This window comes from Amblyomma mixtum, chromosome 3, assembly GCF_055824585.1.
Source record: "Amblyomma mixtum isolate Tamu chromosome 3, ASM5582458v1, whole genome shotgun sequence".
NCBI classification, from domain to species: domain Eukaryota; kingdom Metazoa; phylum Arthropoda; class Arachnida; order Ixodida; family Ixodidae; genus Amblyomma; species Amblyomma mixtum.
This window is the reverse complement of record NC_143014.1, coordinates 174,761,184-174,779,160: the sequence shown is the minus strand read 5'-3', so window position 1 is coordinate 174,779,160 and position 17,977 is coordinate 174,761,184. Positions and strand designations below refer to the sequence as shown.

Here is a 17,977-nt window from a genome sequence, read left to right as displayed (position 1 = left end):
CGCGCGAACAGGCACGGTGTCGTTGGGCGAATCCAGGAGCCTGCGCGAGGGGTACCGAAGCCGCTTAGCCTTGCGATTAGGGAACGCCAGGCAGATTCGCTCTTAACACTACGGCGTCTCTCATAGCCTCAGTCGCTTTGGGACGTTAAACCCCAATCAATCAACCAACCAACCAACCTTAACATGAGCGTTCGCGACGTTAAGTCAGTGAAGCTGGGCTAATTTTTTCGACTGCGGGGCCGAATTTGCGGCGCCTCTTCGTCCTAATTAACCGAGTTAAGCCTCCACGGTTGTTCGTTTATCTGAGACGCAGTATCAATGCCCTAATGTATATTTTGACGCTAGAATAGCTTTTGTTCGTAGAAATTACGGAGGATACTTAAGACTACTTACTTGCTGTGAATGCGAAAGCATGCACGCGGGGTGTTCCGCTGCGGCGATGGCGTGCTATATTAATGCAGTGGCCAGCGAAGCTGATCTGTTCGCGCCGCCCTGAATGGACGCTGATGAATACGACGATATACCAGGTGTTTCAGCGAACACTTTCAAAAATTTTCAAGAATAGGCTTTTTGGGGTAAAAATATGGCTTTTGATGCATATTATTACCCATGTTGGCGGGAACCAGAAAACCGGTGAATCGTCTCAACTAGTAAGCTGGTTAACTAATTTTTAATACTTAACTTTCTAACTAATAGCTATAGTTAGGCGACTACAGTTGCAATTAGAGATTTGTAGCCGGTCGTTATTAATAGCCAGATCATTTTTAGATCTTCGAAAACGCGCTTACCTTTGTCCCTGTAGCTCGATAAAATCTGGCTGCGTCAGGCGAAAATACTACATGCGCTTTCAAAAGCATGCAGGCAAAACAATCCCTCCAGTGCACGTAACTAGTTGAAGAAGCCAAATTTTGTCCAGCCAGAGCGCCACGGATAATCGCGTTTTCGAAATTCTAGAAAGTGATATGGCTATTACTAACCACTGGCTACAAATCTCTATTTGCAATTAGGCTCCTAACTCTACTAGTTAAAAAGTTATTAAAAATTAGTTAACCAGCTTACTACTTGAGACGATTCACCAGTTGTCTAGTGTCTGCCAACACTGGGAATACGATGCCGCAAAAACGATATTTTTACCCCAAAAAGCCTATATTTGAAAATATTTGAGTGTTCGCTGAAACACCCGGTATACACCCAAACTAAGCCACCCTACCCAAACCAAGCGCGAGAGACTGGCAGTTTGGCGCTCGGGGTGTTGTGCTGCGGTGATGGCGCATAATATGACATGCGCTTATTATGCGCCATCACCGCAGCACAACACCGCGTGTTGATTTGCGATTGTTTTCTTAATGGCTTGTAAATAGTTCATGTACATAGAACATTGCTCCACTGTTATAAATACCATGTTTACAAAAAAAAGCGGTGATGGCGCATTGCTCCAATGAAGGGGCCAGCAAAGCTGGTCACATCGCGCCGGTCTGGGTTCGAAACCCCCTTCGGGAGAAATTTTATTTAACAAGTTTTATTTATTTCTTTTCTGATGATGTAGGCACTGCCGATGACGTCAAGAGGTCATGTGGGTTTTCGGACCGCCTGGCGTGTACAACTACGACAACGCCGGATTTTCCGTCTCATCAGCCAAATAATGCTTTCGCATTAGCAAGCGAGTGTTCGTTATAACTGCGATCGTTATAAGGGGGCTCGACTGTAAAAGCTCCGTCCTAGCCCCCTCCTATTGGTCGCCGGCCGCCGGCGACCAGTAGAAGCGGGGCTTTTAGAGCGATCGAAATTGCAGAGCAATATCGTAATACGGCCCCAAGAGGTGGCCGTTGCTGTGGCGATAGTGCAATCGCGCATTCTTCTTGTAGTTAAAGACTAGCCGAGGTGAGAAGGTATGGGTGGCGTACATTCGTTGAAGGAAGGCTGCTCTGGCTCTTCTGCCTTCGTGTAGGGGGGGGGGGGGTCACGTTACGAGGGAGGGGTGCAGTGCCAGTGCGGTCTCATATTTTTTTTGGAGTATGTCAGTGAGGATTGTTAGGCCTAATAGAAGAGGGATATTATAGCGGGCTAATATGTAGCGTCCTGCCGGGGTAAGTGTAAGACGTCGGTATACTGAGTGTCTCGGTGGGCTTGAATTATTTCTTGGAGTGTGTTGTGCACTCACAGAAATGCGAAATATTGTGGCGCCACCTAGCAACAAAAGCTCCACCCACTTCATCGGAGTTGTGGAGGGTGCGTCCCTCTCTCTCTGCATGTCCACCCTTATTGCATTCCCGCCCCCATTGTTTTACCTGGTTTCGTCATCACCGGCATTAAACATGAGCGGAGGGGTTTGTTGCGCGAGACCTCATCCCCTACATTACCCCTTAGATCCCTTCTGGCATCCTTTTACCGGCCCAGGTTATCGCTCACAAGGCGCGAGCCGGTGCAGCGTGCGCACCGGACATCCAGAGTTCGTGGCGTCGAACCAGGATCGGCGCTGCCATTGCCCTGCTGACTCCGGCATGGCGAGCCTCCGCGCCCGCTACACCTCTAACATCCTAATCCGCACCTAACCCACCCATTTACCCTCTTAGGCCCCAGGCCATCCTTGTCAGTAAGTATTGAATGAATAAATGAATGAATGAAGAGAGCGTTGATTTTTATCAAATGGCGCACTCGAGAGATAGTAAAGGATCATTAATATGACGCACACTTCTTAAAGAAAAAAAAATGTTTTGCATTTTTCTACATATCGATATTTTACCGAGATCCGGCCATTTGGTGGGGTACACTGATAATGGCAAGGTTTCTCCACAAGACGTCGCATTAGCTTGTTTTATGCGACCTTCAATTCCAAATCAGAATTATAAATCCTCGTTTATTCGCAATCACAGTGCTCGTTTCTTATGATGGCCTTACAAATTTTCAATCTCAATTCAATTTCCACCGTAATCTCGTGATATATTTTTGTCAGGAGAGAATTTTTTGGGCATTCTGTCGGGCAAGTGGAAATATTTTGTTTTGCTTTATTAACTAAACTGAAGTAAGGTTTCAGGTACTGAAACCAGGGCCGGTCGTGCCTCATTTGTCGCCCAGTGCGAACCCCTGCCGAGGTGCCCCCCCCCCCCCCCCCCCCACCAAAAAAACAAACAAAAACTCGTCTTTTCTTTTTGTTCTTTTTATTTAGCTTTTCGTTCTTTATTTTTCCCCCCACATTTTTCAGGAGGAAGCCTAATCGCAGTACGTAATTGTTTTTAGTGCTATAGCATCAGGCCCCCCACTCGGCGATGTTTGTCTGTCCGTCTGTTGTCTGTCCGGAAGTGGCGCCTGGCCCGCGCCACTTCCGCGCTGAGCCGCGTGGGCGACGAAGCGTTCTCGCGGCTCAGCGTCCGACATTCAAGAGCCTACGTTGTCACGTGCCTCAGTTAAACTTCTAGCTCCACAAATCTGGTCTGGCGGTCTCCCCATTGTGCCCGCTTTGCGTTGAACCCGAAACGATAGATCATTTATTGTTGACCTGCCGCCGCTTCTCCTCTTTACGAAGGTGCCTGCTAGAACATCAGCTACGGCAGCTCGGTCTGTTTGTCTGCTGGGGTTCTGTCTCTTGGTGCTTCTACTACCCTTGGGCATAGCGACAGGAAAGCGCTATCCGCTACAAAGTTTCCTTTTAGACACGAAACGACTGCCATCCTAAAATCTTTCTGAATTCCATCTTGTGGCTACTCATGTTCAAATTCCGTCTGTAATCGAAATATCCTAAACACTGTACGTGTAGCTCCGTTCTCATATTCAGTCACCAATCGCAGAGTTTCTGAGTTGTTATCAATTTCGTTCATTGAACCTGCATTCTTTTTTTATTATTTTAACATTTTTGAGCATCTGTCAGTCACTGCCTGTGTCTTGGCCCATCCCCCGCAATGGGTACGTGCCGTTAACTTATTGAGGAGAACAACAACAACAACAGCCGAGCTTGTGCACAAAATCTTGAGGCTGAGCCACACGGCCCATCTTACGACAACAGCATACCATCCCCAATCAAATAGAGTTACAGAACGCCTCTATAAGGCTCTGGCGGATATTATTTCCATGGATGTACAATGGAAAAAGTAGAACCAGATACACCAGTACGTTGCCTTCGCGTATAACACTGCGACTCAGGAAGCGACCCTCTTTATTCCCAGTTCCGTCTCGTCTACGGAAGAGAAATGCGGATGATGCTGGACGCGATGCTCCCGTGCGGGGATGACGACATCGCCCCAGGCGCTGGCTCCTTCGTCGAACAAGCCGAGCAAGCGTCAGCTGGCTCGTTTGCACATCAAGACGCAGCAAAACATGGACCCCCAACATTACAACTTGCAACATTACAACTTCCGCTACAGGGAAGCGGTCCATAACTTCGGTGACCGCGAGTGGGTGTGGATCGCTGTCGGTCGGAAAGGGTTGTCCAAAAAAATCGCTGCACCGCTATTTCGGACCGTATAAGGTCGTCCGCCGCGTCGGCAACGTGAATTATGGAGTCGTTTGTGATGAAACTTTGGCCGTCGGCAACCACAAACTGATAGTGTGCATGTGGTCGGCTTGAATTGATTGATTGATAACAACTTTTATTTCCACCGATGTAGGAGGCCCCCTACTCCCCGTCCCTGGCACGCAGGCCTAGGGGACGGGGGACGGTACCTCCGCGACTAAAGACTGGCGAAGATACATTGTCTCTTCGCGGCTTCAGCCGCCAGGCGGACAGCTCGTTTCTGGTCGGCGGGGACCTCGCTTCGCAGAAGGGCCTCCCAGGCTTCTCTACTATTAATATTGTCCTCAGCACCCGGGGATCCAGGGCATTGCCAAATTATATGATCGAGGGTCCCCCTCGCTCCGCAGGTCTTACATTTGTCACCTTTTTTATAGTCTAACGTGGTTTGAAATAACCAGACAGGGTTAACGAAATTTCCGGCCTGTAATCGTCGCCAGGCGATGGCCTCTGTATTGGTTAAGTTTGGATCTGGTGGTGGCATTAGACGCCTGCCTAACCTGTAGTGCACGGCGATTTCCGCGTACGTTTGCAAACGTTCGTCCATCCCCTGGGGGTCGGGCGGCTCTACAGTTGCCCGGAAGTAGAGATCTCGGGCTAACATGTGGGCCGCCTCGTTACCGGGGACCGATGTGTGTGCTGGGACCCAAATTAAGGTGATCTTGCGATCAATTTTGGCTGCGGACAGAATTCGAGCCGTTTCTGGCGAGACCCTGCCCTTTCCGATGTTGCAGATTGCTGTTTTGCTGTCACTAAGAATCAAACTAGCCTTGGTTCCGGCGCAAGCAAGCGCTATTGCGACCTCCTCGGCCGTATCTATGTTTCTACTCCTAATGGAGGCGGCAGCAACTGGTGCACCTCGGCCGTCGACTACTGAGGCGACCGCCGCCCCCGACCTGCCACTCGCTGCGTCCACGTAGGCAACCTCATTTGCCCTGAAATTTCCGGCCCTTTTAACCAGCGCCTCCGCCCTCTGCTCCCGTCTTTCCCGGTGATGTTCTGGGTGCATGTTGCGAGGGAGGGGGGGAACGATGATATTCTCTCGACATTGTGGCGGTAGGGCGACCTTGTCGCATATGCCCCTATCTACTTTTCGGCCGACCCACTCTAAGATGGTTCTGCCCGTATTCGTTGTACTCAGTCTTTCGAGCTGGGCGATTCGCACCGCCTCGGCGAGTTCAATCCAAGTATTATGCACCCCCATTTCCAACAGGCGGTCTGTAGAGGTGGAGATAGGTAGGCCCAGCGCCCTCTTGACGCAACGCCGAATAATTGCGTCGATCTTCTCTCTCTCGTTTACCCTAATATCGAGGAATGGCGTGGCATAGCATATTCGGCTAATAATATACGCCTGCGTCAGTTTCAAGAGGCTACTTTCTTTGAGGCCCCTGCCCTTCAGCGCGACCCTCCTGAAGATCCCCGTTACTTGCGCAGCGTAGTTTGCTGAGCTTCTTGATCGTTCCTTCATTGTAACCGTCCTCTTGGATAAAAAGTCCGAGGATCCTGATGTGATTAACTTTCGGTACACCTTTTCCGTCTACCTTAATTTCAAAATTCCAGTCGCGCTTGCACCGGAGCGCTTTCGGATTGTAAACAAAAAGTTCTGATTTCTGCGGCGAACACACAAGGCCCCTTTCGGCCGCGTAGGACACTACAGTGTCTGCCGCTGCCTGCAGCCGCTCTTCTATGCTACCGTCACTACCACTGTTCAACCATATGTTGATGTCATCTGCGTACAAGCTAAATTTTATGCCGTCTATATTTCTGAGTGCGGCGGGAAGGCCCCTCATTGCCACGTTAAAAAGGAAGGGGGAGAGCACCGATCCCTGTGGCGTTCCCTTCCTTCCCAGGTAAACCTTGGGGAATTCTAAGTCCTGAAATTTTAGTTTTATCGTCCTGTGCGACAGGAAATCCTTGATGTAATTATACGTCATTTCGCCGACACCTATGTCCTGAAGCCCCGCAAGGACGGCCGCATGCTTAACATTGTCGAAGGCTTTGGTTAGATCTAAACCTAAAATCACCTTCGCGTCTTTGGATCTCGAATTTATAATGTCATGTTGCAAGCGAAGCATCACGTCCTGCGTTCACAAGCCCGGCCGGAACCCGACCATCTCGTGCGGCCACAGGTCGTTCTGCTCCATGAAGCGTGTCAGTCTAGCCTGGATGACGCGTTCCATAAGCTTTCCTACGCACGAGGTTAGGGAAATTGGTCTGAGATTTTCTAATCCGGGCGGTTTACCCGGCTTAGGGATTAGCACCACGTTTGCAGTTTTCCATTGCTGAGGGAGACGGCCGCTACTCCATACCTCCTGCATGTATTTCGTTAGCGCCGTTATGGACATGTCGTCCAGATTCCTTAATAATTTGTTCGTAACCCCGTCTGGGCCGGGGGCCGATCGCGTCTTTAAAGTCAAAATTTCGGCCCTAACCTCCGCCTCTGTTATGGGCGCATCGAGAGTCTCGTTAGGAGGGCCCTTGTACTGCGGGAGGGGGAGGGATTCTGTGTCGCCGATGTAGGTGTTTACTAATTTACTAACTCTTGCACATGTGGGAAGCTAAACGAGGCATGGAAAAGCGTCTCCGCACACAGAGATGGAACAGAAATTTGAGGTGAAGAATAGCCAGGCATAATAAGGAAATTGAGGAATACGCAATTAAACTTTCTGAGCAAAACTGGTGTGGTAGATGTGATGAAATGGAAGGCAATATGAGCCTTTCCAAGACGTGGGGCCTGCTGCGACATCTCTTGGACCCTGATAGCTCAAAAACACAATCGGGCACTAGATTGGCGAAGGCCAGGCACGCGTTCGAGTGGTCGGCTTGAAGCCTTGCCTTTTGCGTGACTGCATGCAGTGCCCTTCACGCTGTATTTTAAACTGCTGTGCGCCTTCAGCATGTTGTTCTGACTGTTTTGAAGCGAAAAGCTTCATTAGGCTCGCCAACACCGCGCTTCACGTGAGCCGGAGGCCAGATTTGCCACTTCTGCGCATGCGCGAAACCGAGCGACGTCACGCGCAGCGCAGGTGGCCGCCGACTCCGTAATAAAAAAAAGAGAATAAAAATAAGCACAGAAACGAGAATAGAAAAAGAAATGAAAGAAATAAAATATCAGAAATAAAAAATAAATAAAAGACAAACAGTGAGCCAGGAAACTCTCATATCTAGGTGGACACCCGAACCGCGCCGTAAGGGAAGGAAAATGAAAAGAAAATTGGTTTTAAGGAAAGGAAACGACGCCTGCATCTCTCATATCTCGGTGGATACCCGAACCGCGCCGTAAGGGCCTTAAGGAAAATGAAATGAAATGAAAATTGCCGCTAAGGAAAGGAAATGCCTGTCTCTCATATCTTGGTGTACACCCGAAAGGAATGGGCACCACAGTACATGTCTCTAAAGCAGCCTTCTAAAACAGCACCGTATTCACTACACGCGCGTCTACTCCTCCGCCTCCGTACAGGCAGTGTGTGGACGGTCGTACGCCTTCACCGTTATCGTGGTGCTCCCAGTGCACTGTGCGCGAACTGCGACAGCCATGACGTCAAACCAAGTGTAACTGAACCTTTTCGCTTGGATATCCAGGCTTAACCACAGCTAAGCCACTGTCACTTTTTTTTCTCGGCTTCCTGTCCTTATGGACTGTATGTCTCAGCTTTCCTTTCTAATTTTTCTGTCTACTTTTCCTTTTTTTTTGCTTTTCTCTCTTGTACATAATCTGTTCCGCATCGAGACTATGCTTTTCTTTCACGGGGGGACTAATACCACGCGCCTGACCCGCGCCACCTCCACTCTGAGCAGTGTTGTGCCATAGAGGTGGTCCCGTTGTGCTCGCCACCCGTTTTGTGGCTGTGCGCTGCCAGCTGTCTTGGCGGTAGCGAAGACTCCGAGTCCGGCGTCGATGAGATCAAGAAAAACGCTTTATACACTATGTACAGGGCATTACACAGTACAACATCGGCACGGGGGCCGAGAGCTACACGACGCGACTGTTCTCGCACAGCGACGTGACGACCAGCGGGACACCAACGCGCCACACCATCCGACTCCACTCGTGAGCAGCACCCGACTCACGGTGGGTCGGTCACTTAGCTAGCTGCTATCCAAGCGGCAGCGGTGGGGCTTATAAAGCCTGAGGAACGGTGGTCACTCAAAACTGTCCAATCCGAAGGCAGCGCTCGACGGCAGTCCGCGAGGTCCAACCAGCGACCGCGCGGGCCACCTGCTTCAAATTTTGCCGCGCGCGGTGACACCTTGGGGAAAGGGAAACCGGCGCCTCGCTGTCCGGCACCCCGCGACGTGTCCAGGCATGCTGCTCGCCGATGCTTCTCCTTAAGACCCCGCTGACTTACGGCGCAGCATCGTGGCTTGTCAAGGGAGAGTTAGGGCGCGTTGCCTTGCAGCGCAGCACCAGGGCTTATCAAAGGGACGTTCGCAGGAGAAAGTTTGCGGCCTCGAGAATTGGAATCCGGGCGAGTTTTCCTGCATAACAGCAGCGAGGACGCCTAAGCGGACAGTCACGTGAGGAGCGCTCGGGCTGCGCTAGGTTTCTGAGATCAAACTCGGCCGCTATAAGGTCCCCTGCCACGTCTGCGGCTGCCCTCTTAGTTCGTGACAGCATTAAGTCACACAGCAGGATTGGCTAGATTTCTTTGGTGTATTGTAGAATTCGTCGTTGCAGTCAGCATGGGTTACGTTGGCGGACGTGTCCCTGAAGCAGCCCAGCATGTGTGATCCGGATTTTTATGTGGTGCTTTAGTTTGCTGGAACGGCGAGTACTCTCCAATAGTCGTACACTTTTCATGTAATCTCTCTTCTCTGGGTCGTTAAGCTTAACAATGCTTGGTTTCTCAGGGCACTTCCACCTCTGAAATCATTATCTATAGCTCATGCTGCAGCTCATGTTTTAGATTTCCCTACTCTGCTAAAATAAATTGTAAATTGGTTTTTGAGGAAAGGAAATGGCGCAGTAACTGTCTCACATATCTCGGCGGACACCTGAACCGCGCCGTAAGGGAAGGGAGGAAGGTGGGAGTGAAAGAAGAAAGAGAGAAAGAGGTGCCGTAGGGGAGGTCTCCGGAAAATTTCGACCACCTGGGGATCTTTAACGTGCACTGACATCGCACAGCACACGGGCGCCTCTTGCGTTTCGCCTCCATCGAAACTGCTCCTGTTAGCGCTGAGTGAAAAGGAAGCATTCTATTAAAATATTGATATAAGGGCAAAGTTTAACTCTTAAATTGGGTGACAGCGGAGCTGAAATATATTTCCTGCTGGTAACGTAGATGTCGCAAGCATTATAATTATCAATATAGAGTCCTTCGACGCCGAATCAGTGTCTCAGCTGCGTGTTGGTGTGTAGGAAATCGGCATACCTCCTTTCCTGGCACACATCGGCAAACGTTCAGCGGGAAATGACTACATGAGGTGAACCTGTTCCGGTTAAATTGTAGGCCATACGATGTTAGACTGACTATAGATCAGATTTGGATTAGCCTTAACAGAAAAATTAGGCTTTCTTTTACTTCAGAAAAGGCCTTTTTCGTCTTTTCTGTTCCTTCTTGAAAACTGACCTAGTTGTATCTCGTCTGTAGCGCTGTAGCCATTGGGTTTTCAGAAAAAAAACAATAATTTATATTTTACTACAGAGAAGGGGGAAATTTCAAAATAGATATGAACCGTAATTTAAAAGGGTACAGACACAAAGTATTTGGTTGTCCGTTGTTTTGCCTCCAGATGACTCGAAACACCAGTGCGTAATAATTACTGAAAGGGGTCTTGTGCACAAACAAAACAGGGGATGGAATTCGCGGTGGGCGATGCAAAACGGCGGGAAGAACGGCGGGCAGTGCAGAACACAGCCCAGTCCAACCGAAGCGACCTCGTGCAGCGCGACGGCGCTTCATCTTTCTCAGTCATCTTCCTAAGCGGCATCAGGCGCGGCCATCATGGTTCGCTACAATTTACAAACAATTTCGGTCTCGATCGGCGCCAGCGATGAAGTGCACCTTGAGGTCACGATCGACTGGTAAACCCGGGCTGCCGTAATACTCATGACGTCGGCGTCGCCGGCAAGCACTAGTTGTACTATCGGGGACAAAAGTTTGCGGGACACGATTTCTTGGAAAAACGTGTATTGTAGCTCCACCTCGCTACCCAGTCGAAGCTACCATACACGTTTTTTTCCAAGAACTCGCGTCCCGCAAGCTTTTGCACTCGGCAGTACCTGCGAACAACCACTGAATTCGGTGATGTCACAATATTTGCGGCAAGTGCACCTTGACGATACTCGATATGGGTGGAAATGCCGAGCGCCTCTTGGACAGCATTCGTAATCATATTAAATTATGTTCCACTCGACGCCCACGAATGAAACTTGCAAGAACGCATCTCCTTGCGGCCATGAAGCAACGTGTCATTTGTTTGCATTCGAAATTTTGTGTCGGTACCTCTTTAAAATAATGCCGGACCCCGAAAATCCAACCTATCTTTCCAAGAGCCAGACCACTGCATGAAATTTTTTCTACATCCATGCGCGCAGCAAAAATAGTAGCACATAAAAACCGTTCTGTGCTCAAAAATGGAATCAATCCAATTTCATGGGTGCCCATTCTTGCAATTCTTTTTCTTCGTACGTGTGTTCCCTTTCGCGCTTTTTTCAGCTATGCATTTCAACCAACTTGCCCAACTTTCCGCCCTTCTAAGAGGGTGCGAGGTGGTGGGTGGCGCGTAGGGGAGAGTGTAGAGGGGCACGGCGTGTCTGTCACGCGGTTATCTACGTACTGGATCGCGCTACCCGCTCGCAGGGTCTGAACCCGTCAACGGCAGCGGCTGCTTCTTCCGAGGACCACTAATGCTAACATAGTCATACATAATTGCGCTTTTGAAATGACAGCAACAACAGAGGAACGACACAAACACTGGTGGGCAACTGACGCTAACGCATACTCTGCCGCGACAATCGCATTGATGTTCTATAATTTTTATATATCGAATTATCGATATATCGAACTATTTCTCCATTCCCTTCGAGTTCGATGTATATGGCTTCGACTGTATTCTACTTTGTCAAAGACCAGGGTAATTCTATTCTACGAATTATTTTTATGTTGTTGGTATTCAAAATAAAGTTTTTACTACTGCTATACTTAATGATTCCCCTTTCCTTATTTAATACACTGTGGGCATTATGGGAGTAAATTATGACCAAAACTTATTTGTGTGCAGATATGTATTGCATACAATATTTGTGTGCAATACATATCTTCTCAAAGCAGTTCATGGAAAGCGGATCCTTTTCAGTTTAAGCTACCCGTATTTACGCACATTCGACATTATTTGAAAACACTTGATTCGATTTGCAACCAAATATTTGAGACTCGCACACCCCAAGGTTCTCGCCCTGAAAGAGCGAAGCTCAGCCATGGGTCAGGGGCACTCACTCCTTACCGCATGCCTGTTCTCATTGTCCCTCGCATTAAGTACTGCGTAAGGTGCCTCGATGCCAGCGATTGAGGCACCTTAGTACTGAGTTGTGCAGAGCGCCAGCGAGAGGCATGTTTTGTGGCTCACGGGCGCAGAAGTTAATTGGTTCTCGGCATAGATCGTAAATGGTACGCATCGGGACCTGCGGACCGCGCTAACCGCTGGCTGATGGCATTTTCTTTTTTTTTTTTTTGCATTCTTCACAGACCACATTTTTATAAATCCAAATCGCGCCACGAAACCTTTTCGAGCTAAGCAGTGACAAACACAGGACTTGTTCGAGTTGTGCGGCGTGAAAAAACTTTCAGCCAAGCTGACATTTCTAGCGCCATAATATTACTGGTCCGAAAAGATATTTCTGCTCCACTTATGCTCCAGGGTGTACATTTTCTGCTCCGTATATCTGCTCCATTTTTCTGCTCATTGGTGCTCGACTGCTGATCCGAAATACGCGGGTTCGATCTCGGCCGCGGCGGTCGAATTTCGATGGAGGCTAAATTCTAGAGGCCCATGCACTGTGTGATATCAGTGCACGTTAAAGAGCTCCATGAGGTCGAAATCATCCGGAGCCGTCCACTACGACGTCTCTCATATCCCGAGTCGCTGTGGAACGTTAAGCTCCATAAACCAAGCCAAACCAAATTTGATTAATGAACATTTTAATCACTGAGTGAGCCATATTTTTTACATGCCCTAGTCTGTGCATGGTCACAACAGACACGCTCATAAATATAATGTTTTTCATACTTAATCTTGTCGCATGATGGCCGTAGTTGCCTATGTGCCCTAAAACAACACAGCACAGCATACTTGTACTCTGTGGAATGCCTCAATTTTGTTGCCATTACATACCAAATGACTCGTTTATAATATACATGAACTAAGCTTTAATTTCAATGCAGAAGTCTTGTTTATAAATGATTTGGAAAGCAGTTGCATGAACAATGTCAAATGCGGAAGTGCATGTCACCGAAACGTCAGTGGCACACAATATCCGCACATTTTTTGGTTTTTTGCATTTCAGATGAAATTTTGAACGCTGTATACAAGGTACAGTGCAACTTGCAAGCGGTGCTGATCGGGCTAGTATCGTATTACCCAAATACAATACAATAAGGTCAATTGAGTGTGGCCACCTATACATCATCTTATTATCATCATCTTGCGTAGCACTGAAAATTAGCTCCTTAACTGCAGATTAACCGGCGTGTACTTGGTACTGAGTAGAGGACGAAAGCACAAGCGAAGTATAATGTTGGCCAGTTGGCGTTTTTTTTTTTTTTAAAGTCACAAAGAATTTGAGCGCATTGGACGACACACACCACGACACCAAAAACACACGACGAACGAAACAGAAAAATAGGAACCTGCACTCAGTCTTGTTGCCGCTTTACGCAACACCTTACCCCTTCTTCCCTCCCTCGCTTTTACCAACACCCGCCGCTGCAGGTAAGGCGTTCTTTTGCACAAACACAAACTCACAATTCGAGTTCCTGGCTGCGGAAACGATGGAGTCGAAATACAAAAGCACCTTTGTTGTAAGATTTCGATGGAATTTAAAGAACACCAGGCGGTTGAAACTAACTTCCAGCACCGTGTTTGAGGAATACGGCACAACCTTGATAAAAATCTTAATGCCGCATGGTTTATTGCTTTTGAGCCACGTAGCGGAGCACTTAGGGTAGCTTTTGAAGACCACAAGGTTTTCGAAGGTGGCGACGAGGGTTCTCGACACCCTGACAGATTTCTATCTTCAAGGGTGCCATAAGTGCTTCACCACACGCCTGAACAGCAAACATGATGAGCATGAAGACTTTCGGCCAAACTTAGGCTGTACTGTCGGAAGCTTTGGTCCATCAAGTTCGTCTAGCAGCCATGGCCAGTGGAATCCTGGAATGAGGAAGCCACCCACTCGACCTCGAGATCACTGACCTCCTTGGTTTGAATAAATGTCTCTCCATCCCTGGTCATTGACACACCACTTTCCGGGTGTGCCTGTTGTCGATACAGGTGAGGAGGTGACCGTTCCATATAGATGTATGCTCCATGCAGTTTACTCACTCCATTCTGTAGCGCTCCTGCCTGGTGAAAACGCCGAAAGGCGCTGCAAGAACAGCCAGCCACGAAACAGCGCGTGGCTTCCGCCAGTACATATGTGGGCCATAAGTGTTCGCTGTCGAGAATGTGCCACCTCTGACAGGACGGAGGCATATGTTGCACGCACAGCATGCTATTGCTTTCATTGCTTTGGCTCGCGAGAGAGGGACAGGCGTAGTGCTGCTCTGCAAGCGCGGTGTGTTGGGTGTTTACAATCACGATAGAGAACTGGAGTTTATCATTCCCCTTTTGTTTATAATGCATCCTATCTACGGTGGCTTGACCTGAGAAAAAAAAAACGGTTTATTAAACGCGTCTGATACGTTTGTGGCTGCTATATCGTGTGTGGGGGGCTTGACAGTGCTTATTCTATGATGGCAACTAGCATATTTTGAAGCGGTCTAGAACGAAGCACTCAGCATGGCGAGCTGGCACATTCAATGGCTATCGCGCACCGCCGTGAGCATCCCATGGAGCCCAGTTACGCGGTACGACGCAACGCGATTGCTTCCTTACGCGTCTTGCTCTAGGGCATACAGCAGTCCGCGTGGGTTGTCATGCTTTTAGTTTCTCGCACTTATATCAACTCTTTTTCTTTTTCGCTGCGACGTTGCTCGTAAGACGTTCTACCCGCTCCAAGGCGCTTCTAGTGATCGGCGATGATACACTAGAAAAAATATCCGCTCTGTCACGTAATCGACGATGACTGGCTTGTCGACTGAAGAAGTAGTGCTCAAAAATGAAACTGCATAGGGAATATGGGATGCCGTTCTCTTCTATAATTTTTTCAAAGATGGGGATTCGTGATGTGAAATTTAACAACCTTTTAGCAGAACGAAGTTTGGTTCCCATCAAGCTGACTATAGTAAAACGTGCTCGAACTATCCAGAATACACAGTTGAAGCAACATACACTCGGAAACATGGAGCTCTGCATTAAATTGCCGATCTGCTGACCCCTTTTTTACACATCATGAATTCAATAGTAATGTACACCAGCAGCCGATAAGTTGCCCTCACTTGTTCAAACCTTAACTGTTGAACTCGTGAAAGCTCCGTTTTGCTTAGTTGTGGTCGGTCAGCAATATGTGCTAAAGCGTCCTGTTCACTTGCATCTTCGTGTCTGCCCTTATGCATGAAAATTCAATGGAAGTCGACGTTTTTTTTAGGCTGCATCACTGATATAATCGCATACATTTCCGCTATGCAGCCAAAGTGAAAAAACTAAGCTAGGACGAGAGCTGCATTGGCGGATTGTAGTGTGCAAGGCACATAATAGAATGGTCGTGCACACTGCACACCTGGTTTTATGATATGTAAATACAAGTGGTGGTTTATATCATTATATATAGTAATTTATTCAACAGCTGTGGGATCGGCTTTCCTCACGTCTTTCTTGGAGATCCTGTGCGTGCCCTAAATATTGAGTGCAGAGTGAAGCACAGTGCTGGTCTACAGACACGGGTCAGCTGTACAGCCGTGAGTTCCCGCGGTGTAGCAAGCGAGAAAGGACTTCACGAAGCATCGTGATCATTTGTATAGTTATCTTTATTTGCATATACATACCTTTTAAACGCCCACACTCCACATGTGAGGGGGCCTCATGTTTGAGGACATTTTGTAATGACCATTTTACGAAGGCATAATAAAGCAACAAAACTTGCCCATTAGCAATGGACAGTGTGGCCAAATGCACCTCTTTTTCCTCTCAGAAGTCTTGTTTGTCGACCTTGCGCTTCTTGCCTGAGCTTGCCACACTGATCTCGGATGTCGTTGGTGAGGGCATCCGTGTCTCTTCCTCTTGTACCGTGAAGTAGTGGTCCATGTGTGGCTTAACAATGTCCCAAAGACGTGACTGCTTCAGCAGGTCCGTGGCCGCGTCGATGTCGGGCGCCATCACGCGGTCCTTGTCCCATGGCCTTGAAAGAGAGGAGCTTCATTAAGCAGTCGTCTTAAAACAACCACTGCAAATGTCTAATCATGGTGTGGCGGGTAAACCTCACAGCTTGATGGAAAGAGGAACTATAAATGTACTCTCCAATGTAACGCTATCTTCTGCTGACACAAGTTTTCGGAAGTTGGTAAATTTTCTATTGTTTGCAGCGTTAGCAGTAGATTCCTCTTTCCCCCAAAATCCGTGGTCTGTGCGTGCGAAGCCTCCGCCCTGCTGAACAACCAGTACTGCGAATGCAGATTCACGGCATCACATCGCAAGATCGCCAATGCACTTTTTCTGTGTAACGATTTTTTACCTCTGCACAATTTCCAAATATGAATAATGAGCGACGATCAGTATCAGATACTTCTGTGTTTCTAAACAACCGACCTTTACAACCCACGGGCTTTTACAGTTTATTCTAGAAAGAATAATTTGAACAACAAGAACCACATTCTTTCTGTACACACATGCCACGGGAAGCTGCGCGAATGAGTTTAAAGATTGTTCACTCCAGACCTTTTCACATTTGCCTTTTTTGGGCGCAGCCATATGTTCACTGGGGCTGTGCCAGCAGCGCTCTGATTGGAAGTTCCATACAGGCATCCAGTGTGCATGCGCAGCACAGTCCAGCACGCACACGCGCTCAATCAAGCTGTAAACAGTGAAAAGGCCTATACACCGCTGCGTAAGGGTTCAGCGCCATGTAACTTGTGTGCGTGCGTCTAGAGTACAGCGGTGCTTCATGCCTGCGCTTATTCTTGGAGACCAGCTAAGCCGACATAGCCCCTAGGATCTCTGATTCATCAGTTATTACCCCGCCATTCGCTTGTGGCGGCTTCATGAAATGTTTCCTAGAAACACGAAAACCATGTACCAAGCGTTCATGGTTGGAGCTTGAGCGGCAGAACACTCACTTGACGAACATGCGGACGAGCTTGTAGACGGCCTCCAGGGGCGCGGTGGTCTTGAGTGGACGCAAGAACTCGATGGCCTGGCAGGCGCACAGCAGCTCGATGGCTATGATGTGCTCCACGTTCTGCACCACCTGGAGCGCCTTGCGCGCCGCGAAGCCGCCCATGGACACGTGGTCCTCAGTGCCGGCGCTCGTGGGCACCGAGTCGACCGAGGCCGGGTGGCAGAGGGCCTTGTTCTCGGACACCAGCGCGGCCGCCGTGCAGTGGGCGATCATGAAGCCCGAGTTGAGGCCACCGTCCGCCACCAGAAAGGCCGGCAGCTCGCTGTACGCCGGGTTGATGAGCCGCTCAGTGCGCCGCTCGCTCATGCTGCCCAGCTCGTGGACGCCAATGGCCAGGTAGTCGAGCGCCTTGGCCGGGTACTCTCCGTGGAAGTTGCCGCCGGAGATGATCTCTCCACGCTCGCAGAACACCAGCTGGTGACCGGAGTCGAACGGCTCAGTATTTTTCTCTTTTCTTGAATACGCTTCGCCAAAAAACACTGGAGCAATGTGCCATGGGCAATCTTTCATGTACTGTCTGTACTGTGCTTTGGTCTGCGCTTGAAATTTCGCCTATATGGTCGGATATAACGAAAGTTTGACTGCAAGTGCATTCATACGATCCAACGAGGGTCGTCTGTTTATTTTTTTTTCGACTAAGCCTTGCTCCAAGGAGCGGAGCTGTATGTGCCAGTGCGCAATAGAACATCAGAAGAACAGTCGGCCTAGTGCTTATGTGGTGCGTTGCGCACCGTTAGAGGGCGATGTTGTCAGTGCACTATAGAGAACTATGCACCTCTGTATGTCGTGTTTCGGTAATGTCAGTCAATATAGCGTGGATGAATCATTATGACGAATCTCAGGTTATAAGTGGCTTTAGGTCTAACGTTATGCTTTCACGGCACTCTGGAATTCTTAACCCATACGCTGCCACTAAAAATGCGTTCACCTATACCTCACAAGAACATGCGATCGTGCATCGACCGACCACTTGAGTGCCG

At 48.8% G+C, this 17,977-nt stretch overlaps 1 protein-coding gene across 2 annotated transcripts in view; it reads right to left on the bottom strand.

Annotated features, from left to right (window-relative positions):
* Positions 1–15,611: 15,611 nt before the first annotated feature.
* The window catches only part of LOC149352789 (histidine ammonia-lyase-like), a 39,298-nt gene continuing 36,932 nt past the window's right edge, over positions 15,612–17,977 (bottom strand). For both annotated transcript variants that reach the window (XM_089581979.1, XM_089581980.1), the window contains 2 exons: positions 16,936–17,411; positions 15,612–16,001 (listed from right to left, as the gene is read on the bottom strand). In XM_089581979.1, the coding sequence (XP_089438105.1) occupies positions 15,791–16,001; positions 16,936–17,411 (687 nt within the window). In that variant the 3' untranslated portion in view covers positions 15,612–15,790. The remainder of the gene's footprint in view (positions 16,002–16,935; positions 17,412–17,977) is intronic.